The 11,029-nt window shown below is 40.7% G+C and overlaps 1 protein-coding gene across 1 annotated transcript; it reads right to left on the reverse strand.

Annotated features, from left to right (window-relative positions):
• Positions 1-3,919: 3,919 nt before the first annotated feature.
• Positions 3,920-10,482, reverse strand: LOC125277809 (protein NYNRIN-like). The gene has a single exon (XM_048206323.1). It carries the CDS (start codon positions 10,480-10,482, stop codon positions 6,385-6,387), a length of 4,098 nt encoding a protein of 1,365 aa, XP_048062280.1. The 3' UTR covers positions 3,920-6,384.
• Positions 10,483-11,029: the final 547 nt, after the last annotated feature.

Raw genomic sequence — 11,029 nt, forward strand, 5'->3', positions numbered from 1 at the left:
ATCGGGGGAGAAGAGCCTTGGTGAGAGAGGTAAAGAAGAACCCAAAGATCACTGTGGCTGAGTTCCAGAGATGCAGTCGGGAGATGGGAGAAAGTTGTAGTTGTAGGCTTTATGGCAGAGTGGCCCGACGGAAGCCTCTCCTCAGTGCAAGACACATGAAAGCCCTGGTCTGATGAGACCAAGATAGAACTTTCTGGCCTTAATTCTTAGCGGTATGTGTGGAGAAAACCAGGCACTGCTCATCACCTGTCCAATACAGTCCCAACAGTGAAGCATGGCGGTGGCAGCATCATGCTGTGGAGGTGTTTTTCAGCTGCAGGGACAGGACGACTGGTTGCAATCGAGGGAAAGATGAATGCGGCCAAGTACAGGGATTTCCTGGATGAAAACCTTCTCCAGAGTGCTCAGGACCTCAGACTGGGCCGAAGGTTTACCTTCCAACAAGACAATGACCCTAAGCTAAAATAACAAAGGAGTGGCTTCACAAAAACTCAGTGACTGTTCTTGAATGGCCCAACCAGAGCCTTGACTTAACCCCAATTGAGCATCTCTGGAGAGACCTAAAAATGGCTGTCCATCAATGTTTACCATCCAACTTGACAGAACTGGAGAGGATCTGCAAGGAGGAATGGCAGAGGATCCCCAAATCCAGGTGTGAAAAACTTGTTGCATCTTTCCCAAAAAGACTCATGGCTGTATTAGATCAAAAGGGTGCTTCTACTAAATACTGAGCAAAGGATATATATATATATATATATATATATATATATATATATATATATATATATATATATATATATATATATATATATATATATATAACATATTAGCATTGTTTTCCCAAATTGTCAGCAATCAATTGTACACAATCAGATAACAATTTTTGGAACCAAGAACTGACTAAATTTGCATTCAATCTGCATTCTGACTTCTAAAAACTTGTTGTTCTAGGGCTTTGATAATCTATAACAAGTGCTTTGGAAATAGGGGTCTTATGAAGCTATAAAGATGGATTATAGTGAATAACAGTTGTGGGAGCCAGGACTGCATTTCTTTTCTCTCATTATCTAAACAAATTTCTGGGCACTGATACCTTATGACTGAGATGGGGCTCTAGAGATGCAACCAATTATCTACTAACTATAACAGTGACTCCAAAAAAGCATTTGTGTATCTGATTTTGTGATATTTTATTTATTGATAGATTATTTTTCTATCACTCTTTGTACCAAATGTAAACTGTCATTGTTGGCCAGGTTTCATTTTAAAAAATGTTAGCCAAATGACTTGACAGGATTTGCTTTATCAGAGCCCAACCACTCTCCACTGAGGTGTTGTGTGACACGATATGCCTCACTGAAATTATTCTTATGCAACACCAAACAAAATGTCAGTTTGTCTCAAAGTCATTCAAGCCTGAGAAAGCATATAAAGCACTGAGAAATATTTGTCAGGCATATGTTCAAAGAGTGGTCACTGTACACATTTACTCATTTCAGGAATATAAGTGAGTTTTAGAACTGCCAGGTTGCCATGGTAATGCATCCAGTAATGAGAGCAATTTGGAAGGCGTTCCTCATGTACACCCCTCTTCAATGTTTTAATTCCCACCCTGAGGCAACAGAGATAAGGAACTTGTTTTTATTCTTTATGCTCTCTCTCTCTCTCTTTCATTCACTCCCTCGAAGGAAATTTTGATAGCTTTAGGATGGAGAAGGTATGAAAGAAGTTCATGTAAATCTTTACAGACATAATTGATTTAGCACACACTGTTTATATTATCTGTGCTCATACTGTGTGTGTGAAAATACATACTGTGTGAATTTTTGATAAATGCATACATCATTCATTGATTGTGGAGATATAAAAAGACATACACAGCTAGACATCTCTTATCTCTTATTCGTTTATGCCATAAGATTTGATTCAAAAGGGCTAGTGAAGACGCCTTTAGGAGGACAAAGTTGTATCCCACAAACTATAAATGTTTAAAAAGACAACACATGTAGCATCTTTTCAAAGAAACCTTGTTGCTAGAACTGCACTAAGAGTTTGCACACAGGAAGGTTTGCATGCAAGGCTTTTTTTTTTTTTTTTTTTGCCATGCAGTTCTCTGGACTCACCTGCTCCACTGGTGTCTTGCAGCTCCTTGGCTCCGCCTATGCCGCTGACTCCCTCCGGCTTCACCTTGGGCCCCACCTCAGGCCCTTTCTTGGGCCCCTCTAGGAAGTCAAACTTTTATTTTTATTTTTTGTTTTATTCACTTTGTAAAAACTATATGCACCCGTTTCTGAATGTTTATTGATCTAAATAGCGTAGTAGAATATACATGAAGCACAAGCACAAAATAATATACATATTATATACAATTTTATAACATATCATTTTTTACATGCATGTTGTGTTTGCTAACTGAAGGCTTGCTGTCTTTCTAGTGTTGACAGCTCTGAAAAATGGAAGTGTTATAGTTTTGCTGTACTATACTAAAAATTTAAAAAGTACAATACACAAATAACATTTTACAGTTGCTTACGCACAAAATCCTTACTTGTCACACAGTTTCTGAAACCTGACACTCAAACACCAGAATCACACACAAATCTGCAAAACTATACATTAATTCTCTGGCTTCGACTCAGTTTTCAATTTTATAAAACACTTTTTGCAAAATACAACACACAATTCTCTATGTAACAGCTTACAGTAACAAAAAAAAAAAGTTTGGTTTCAATATTGCTTTCGTGTTTACCGTGAATTTTTCAACATCTCTCTGCCAATTACTTTCAATCTTGTTTAGAAATGTACATATGAGCTCATAACTGTGTCTATATGATATATCCGTAATATAATAGAATATTATGGTAAAGGTGTTTGCAACATAAGACAAATGTTTGCTTTAGAGATGTGTTTGTGATATTTTGAATACAGTGCTTCATTTTGCAAGAGATGTGAGGTATTTTGCATTTTGTGTGTGCAATTCTTGGATTTGTGTGTAAAGTTTTGAAAAAAAGAGGCAAAGTTTTGAAAATATAAGCAGTTGAAAAAAATTCAATACCACAAAATACAACAATGGAAAAAAAGTTATCCTCATGTGAATGTTATGAATGCAGTTTCTAATAAAATTAGTTCTGTCTCTTTGTGATGATTTTTTTCTACATTTTAATGACAGTTAACATTACAGAATGACAAACCATAGGGAAGTTTTGTGGCTACGTGTTATGTAATTTTTTCATCTTGGGCGATAATTAAGTTTAGAGTGCTGTATTCCCCAAACTGCATGCGATGTGGTAATTAACCCTGGGAATTAGAGACAGCTTGTACTTTCATGGAGATGGTGGTCATGTAATGCAAATGTGAACATTTCATACAAAATGATTATTGATTATTTCTATTACAGTTTTTTACGATTGCTTACACACTAAAATTAAAAATATAACACAGATACTGAAACTCTACATGACACAGACACAGAAGACACAGAAATCGAACATAATGTCACTTCTTTGCCATTTCAAGACACTGCTTTACAAAATACCTCGCCTATAAACCAATTGATCAAACACAGCTGTCAGGTGTGCAGACACTTATGTGCTTTACTGTAAACTCAACAATCAGGTGCAAGTACTATAAAAAGGCAAAAGGTGAGTTTATGTGTCTTCAACAAAATGAAAGGCAATGTTGCAGTAAGAGGGAGAGGGAGAAACATCATTTTGAATGTCCCAGGCCAACGTGATGGTAACATCACAATAGTTGCAATCACACAGAATGTGGTCCTCCACCAGCATGCCAACTTAGGTCCTTACAACACAGCCCACATATTCACATTTTAAACAGACTGCACAAAATCATCACAGCAGAACACTGTTGCGGCAAAAATTAATTAGCTGACATCACTAGTAAGAGACAAACCTTAAGAGAATTCACTTTATAAAGATTTTATTTCTTGCAAGAAAGAGTCCACAGTCGACACAACCATACAATGTCTGCCCCGAGTGTGAACTAAGGACACAAAGGAGCCCACAAACATTTATACTCCAAATGTCTGAGCAACTCTCCTCAGTACTTTTCCATACAGGATGTAGGTAACAAACACACACACAAATGGCCCACAAATGGCCTTCCCTTTTGTCTCAGACTATTTTAAATTAAAAAGCAAGAAACACAATGGTCCCCCTTCTGTCTTAGAACTTATTTAAATGATCCGACACCCTTGGTTCGGGAAAGCTCTCAGTTTGGATGTCCCATCGTTACCCCCAGACGCTTTGTCTGTTGAGCTCAGAGAGGTGTTTTGCATAGCTGAAACAGATATTGACTTCTGTGTGAACTCAAAAATAAAATCTTTTTCTGTGATTAAATTTTCCCCAACAATTCCCCCTTTTATCATTCTTTGATAACTCACAAGGAAAATTTAAAATGTGTAGATATAAAAAAAAATAATAATAAGAATAAGAAAAAAATAAATAAAAAATAACAATTATAAAGGTATTTAAAAGGTAATAAAAAGTAATAATAAAACAAGCTAATTTAAGTCACTCATCACATTTACACTCTTCATTTCTGATTTTTTGTATAAATGATCATTCTCTTAAATTTGTAAATAAAGAAACATTTAGATATCTGGGTTCCCTAATAATAAAAAACAAACAAAACAATACAAAAACAAAAAAATAAAAAAAATAATTAAAAAAAAAAAACAAATAAAAATCCCCTAATTTGTTTTAGGTGTCTCTTCGCTAAACATCTCATCAAATTCGCTCATCCACTCATTGTAATCGTCATAAACAGTTAGTTTACCCATTTGCTGAGACATATTGGTCTTCACCATTCTCTGTACTATGCTGGAAGTGCACTGAAAAATACATGGTAAACATAGCAATACTAGTACCACTATTGCAAAAATTGGCAATACAGTGTAACATAGCCAGTGTCCCCAAACTCTCAGATTTGTTATCCACCCAAACCATGAATCATCAGCTTTCTCAGGTTCCCTTACAGCTGCTCTCATATGGTTTATGATGTTTGTGATGTTGTCACTGTAATCTGGAATGTGAAAACAACATGACATTCCCAACATTTTGCAAGCTCCTCCTTTTTCTGCCGTGAGCATGTCTAAAATCAGTCTGTTCTGAATAACTGCATCTCTGATCTGTCTCATTTCCTCATTCACCATTGTCATGGCATGTTCGGTGCTATTGGCTAAAGCTAACACACTCCATGCTAATCCATTAATTTTGTTTATCGTTACTGCTGTTCCCACCCCCAGAAAAATAGACCAGCCCACATTTGCCCCAGGTGTTGTCCACGGATCTGACAAGACATAACCATTGTAATGGTTTGGCAATGTCCCTATTTCAGAAACAATATCTCTTTTCTGTCTGGTCTTTTCTCCTTTTTCATTATCCGGAAAATACACAGATGTTCCCACATTCATTAAGGCTGGGTAACAGCAACCTGTCCAGTCTTTCTGTGGCATGAAATGATATGCTCTGTCACCGCAAACCCAAACTGCCGCAGGTGAAGTGTCACCTGGTTTGCTAAACGGGCAGGTAAAGTCTGTTGTGATACCGTCTATTACGGCTGTGCAGTTCCCTGTCGTTGAATTCTTGATGTCAATTCTGACTCTGCAGTCAGACCATCCTGTGTTCACGTTCAGCTTCAGTCTCTGTGAGCACACGCACACATCTCCTTGAACATGCATCACTCTCAATGGTGGAATCAACATGTCTGTGTGATTATACCGTTGTGTTCTCTTGCAGGCAGATGTTGGATGTTTTGTTGGAATCTTCCCTTGCTCGATGTCTGCTGCAGCTCTAAGCACCTCCGTCATCTGCTTTGGGATCAGACAGTCAGTCTCATTTATTGTTGCAACAGTCAATGGTACTGTCTTCCAGGCGTGAGACATTTGCAGACAAAGCCAGCAGCTGGTGTTTATCTTCAGTTCCTGTTTCTGCAGCAGTGCCAGAGTGCAGGCTTTGTTCCCTTGGCATTTTGTCATTGCCTTGTCCACTTCCGGTTTTGTTCCCCCTTTTCCTACTCCTTCATTTCCCATCCACACTGTTTCATCCCAGCTGGGAATGTCAGGTTCAAATGCTGGTATAACAGGTGGTTTCACTTGTTGTGGTGCTGGTTTACTCATCACCAAGCTGAATAAAGTCAGTATGCACGTGGTTACCTTTATGCCACACATTCCGGGCACTTGAAACCGGTGCCATGGTCTCACTTGCTCCATTCTTTACAGTTGGCTAAATGGATCGCACAGTTGTACGTCCAGAACGTGTGAGGAAGATTAGTCTTTGATGTGCTTTTTCTTTAAAAAAAACTGGTTGGCTCAGCACCACTTTGTGCCAGGGTCTCTACTCTTGAGATGATAACGGCAAATGATGTTTATATTTGATCTCTACCCGCACAGACGTGTGCCTCCTGCTCCTCTCCTCTCGGCTCCTCCTCCCCGATCACTGGTGGGACCTTTCTGCAATGGCTCGCATGCACCCACGTCGCTCTCTCAGCTACCTTGACGGCGGTGTGTGTCGTCAGAAGCACGACAAATGGTCCTAACCACCTTTTCGCCTTCCAGCTCTTCCTCCTCAGGTCCCTTATCACCACGTAATCTCCTGGCTTGATGTTGTGCAAGGGAGTCTCAGCCGGTTTCCCCTGAGCAGCTTTCACCTGCACGCAGACATCAGACAACAGAGAAGACATTTCTTTGCAGTAATTCAGCATATTGTGCTCACACAAATCTGTGGATGGCAGCTGTTGTTTACCCCCTTCCATTCCCATGAATGGCGGTCGTCCAAAAACAATTTCAAACGGGCTCAAATTTACTCTGGTTCTTTTTCTCATTCTCATGTACATTAACACAATAGGCAAGGCTTTTATCCATGTGAGACCAGTGTCTTCACAACATTTTGCCAATTTGTTTTTGATTGTTGCGTTTTCACGTTCCACTGCCCCCCCTGAAGAAGCATGGTAACTGCAATGTGTTCTCATATCTATTCCCAAAAACTGACCCACTTGTTTTATTGCCTCGTTCACAAAGTGTGTTCCGTTGTCTGAACTTATCTTTCTTGGAATTCCCCATCTGGGAATTATTTCAGTCAGCAGGGCTTTGGCCACTGCTGCTGCATCCTGTTTGGAGGTGGGGAAAACTTCAACCCACTTTGACCACATGTCAACCATCACCAGGCAGTATTTCTTTCCCTCACACGGACTCAATTCAATGAAATCCATCATGAGATACTCAAATGGGCCTTCTGATGCTGGTTGAGATGCTAGGGGCATTTTCACTCCTCTCGCCACATTGTGTGTGTTGCAGATGACGCATCTGTTGCAAAAATTTTCAGCGACCACTGTAAAGCCCTTCGTGAACCACATGTCTTTCATTTGTCTTACCATAGCCCCTTTGCCTCCATGGTCACGCCCATGGAGGCATTTAGCATAATGAGAGAAAAAATGTCGGGGTAAACAAGGCTTGCCATCCACACTCATCCACACATCATTCTCAAGTTTGCAACCACAACGTCTCCACAGGTTCTTCTCCGCTACTGTAGCAAACGCCTGCATACTCTGTAAAGAAGTCAAAGCATTTGTGTTAGTTTCAGATAATAAAATGCATTCTGGTTCCTTTGACTGCCGTGCTGCCGCGGCCTTCGCAGCCATATCTGCTCTTGCGTTTCCTGTTGAAATGAAATCTTTGTTGTTAGTATGCGCTGCGCATTTACAGATAGCAAGTTGTTTTGGCAAGAGAATTGCGTCTAAAAGAGTAGACACAAGAGAAGCATTTAGAATTGGCCGGCCATCAGATTTCAAAAAATTTCTATGTTTCCATAAAGCCCCAAAATCATGCGCAACCCCGAACGCGTATCGTGAATCTGTGTAAATCGTTACACTTTTACCCTCCATGAGCTTGCATGCTTCTGCCAGGGCTACGAGCTCTGCCGCTTGAGCTGAAAAATTTGATGGCAATGTGCCAGATGTCAATGTTTCGAATTCAGTGGTCACCGCGTAACCAACTTTGTTCAGGCCTGTCTGTGGATCTCTGAACGCAGAGCCATCCACAAACAGGATATGCTCACTGTTTTCGAGCAGTGTGTCCGAAAGGTCAGGGCGTGGGGTACATATCTGTTCGAGTGCAGTCAAACAGCAGTGATGTTCCTCCCCATCCTCCTCTGTTGGAAGGAGAGTGGCAGGATTCAGCACTGTGCAACGCTTCACTGTGATGTTTGGCATATCCAGCAAAATTGTGTGATATCTCAGCCATCGTGCTGTTGACAAATGTGAAGTCTTCTGTTCCTGCAAAATCATGGAAACAGCATGCGGAACCATTAATGTCACGTCAGAATACCCCACAAATTCTCTAGAGGCCATCACAGCCTGTTCAGCAGCTGCCACGGCCCTCAGACAGTGCGGCAGGCCTGCTGCTACTGGATCTAATTTGCCAGAGAAATAACCCACTGGTCGCATTCTGTCTCCATGTAGCTGCAAAAGAACAGAAGACATAAACCCATTTTTTTCATCAACCATTTGGACAAATGGTTTAGTTGGTACAGGTAGGCCTAATGTGGGGGCTGTGGCGAGCTGCGCTTTCATGTCGGCAAAAGCCTTCTCAGCCTCCCCCGTCCAATTAATCTTATCACATGACTTCAATTCCTTCCCTGTTGTCAGTGCTCTCAGGGGTTGCTCAAGAATCGCATAATTGGGAATGAATGTTCTGCAATAAGAGCACATCCCCAAAAATGACAACATTTGTTTCTTTGTGGTTGGTTTTGGTACCTCAGTTATTGCCTGCACTCGTTTTCCAGACAGTGATTTACTGTTTGCAGATATTATATGACCCAAAAATGTGACTTGTTTTTTTACAAATTGTAGCTTAGGTTTACTGACCTTGTGACCTTCCTGTGCCAAATGTTGCAGCAAGGTCACAGTGTCTTTCACACATGTTGTTTCATCTTTTGCACAAATCAAAATATCGTCAACATATTGAAGCAAAGCTGATCCAGGTGTCAGAGTCAAATTTTCAAGACTTCGTCTGAGTGCTTCATTGTAAATTGTTGGTGATTCGCAATATCCCTGACACAATCTTGTGAAAGTATACCCTTTCCCTTTAAAATTAAATGCAAACCAATATGCACTGTCTTTGTCCACTGGTACGCTAAAGAAGGCATTCGCCAAATCTACCACTGAAAAGAATGTGGCGCTCTGTGGAATTTGTGACAAGATTGTGTAGGGATTTGGAACTGTAGCAGCTCTCGCTCTGACAGCTGAATTCACAGCTTGCAGGTCCTGCACAAAACGCCATTCAGTGGGCTGACCCTTATCTCTAATCTTTTTCACAGGAAAGATGGGAGTACGCACCGGTGAGGTGTCACATGGAACAATTACGCCTTCTTTTAACAATGATTCAAAAACTGGTTCTATGCCCAAAATTGCCTCAGTTTTTAATGGATATTGTGGTTGGCAAGGTCTATAATCAGATTTGGGAGTAATTATCACCGGTTCGCATCCTTTAATCAGTCCCACATCATACTTGTGCTTTGCCCACAACTCGTCAGGCACTTCTGCCAGCGCAGGGTGTATGTCCAAAGCACAAATATTTGTCATACAGTCATTTTCATATGTGTGTTTGTCAACAGCGGTTAAAATTCGCTTCACCTCAATTTCATGCTTGCAATCAGATTTAAAAGCCCTCAATTTCTTACTGTACTCTAAAGTCTCATCGACCTTCTCCCAGTCATTTGTTTCAACACAGTGCTTCACAAACATTCCCATGTCACCCCAGGCCTGTGTGTTTTTCTTTGAAATTGATATGTGTGGCACACACTCTCCTGCTATCAAATAGAGAGGAAGCTGTTTTTCTGATAAGCCTACTGAAATCGCACACATTTTCTCAGTCCAAAACATTTGATCAAGTTTCAAAGTGTCTTCTTTTTGTTCAAACCATTGTTTTTCATAAAATTGATCTCGTTCTGTTACGACATGTGACGTGCAATGCAAATTGTCAGGCATCATAAAATCTGTACCAAATGACAGTGTTCTATTTTTCCCCAATTCACAGATTGTTTTTGCCCACTCAGTTTCGGTTATGTGCCATTTGTAAACCCATTTTGGTTCTGTTTTCAAATACATTTGCTCACCCTCTTTCACTACAATGCCCGAGGGATCTGCAACCATTACCAAATTTAATTTGCACATTAAATCTCGGCCCAGAAGGGGTACTGGGCATGTTTTTGAAGTTAAAAATGCATGCTTCAGCACGTGGCCCCCTTCTGTCTCACACTTTAATGGCACAGTGAACCGTTCTGTTATATAATGTCCTGATACAGACAAAGAACCATGCGTTTTGTTTGTTAGCGCTGGTTCACATGGCAAGTCACATGGTCGCAAAACAGATCGGGTCGCCCCTGAGTCTACCAAAAATGAAATCATTGTCCCTTCAACTAGCAGGGGATATTCAGGCATGTTTAAAAATCCCTTACTGCTATACATAATCAAACATTTGTCAAAATCTTCTTTGTTTGTTTCAGAAACACACAAAGAGGTGCAAGCTTTTTTTTCATTGCGGAGAGCATTATCAGTGCATGTGTTCAGGTGTGTGTGCGTGTGTGTGTGTGATATTAGTAAACGTGTACTTCCCTTTGCGGCGGTTTTTGCATCCTTGGCCGTGGTCCACCCGATCTCCTCCTGCTCTCCGCATCCTTTTTCTCAGTCAGCCTTTAGCAGTTCAGGGCAGTTTGTTGCCCAGTGTCCGTCCATTTTGCACTTCCTGCATTTTGTGCACTCACGAATAATGTGATCGCCAGCTCCGCACAGATAACAGCCATTTTTGTCTGAATTGTGTCCTCCTTTGTTCCCGCTGAATCGTCCTCTTCTCCTTCCTCTTTCGTTCGAACTGAATCTTTGCGGTCTTTGCACAGCTGCCAACTGCAATTCTTTTATTCTTGGCCTTTCCTTCCTTACCCTCAGCTCATCTTCTGCGTGCAAGGCATGTTTCATGATGGTGCTCACTCGTCCTTCAGTCCATTCAATATAGCTG

Source organism: Megalobrama amblycephala, linkage group LG11 (assembly GCF_018812025.1).
Source record: "Megalobrama amblycephala isolate DHTTF-2021 linkage group LG11, ASM1881202v1, whole genome shotgun sequence".
In the NCBI taxonomy this organism is placed as follows: Eukaryota; Metazoa; Chordata; class Actinopteri; order Cypriniformes; family Xenocyprididae; genus Megalobrama; species Megalobrama amblycephala.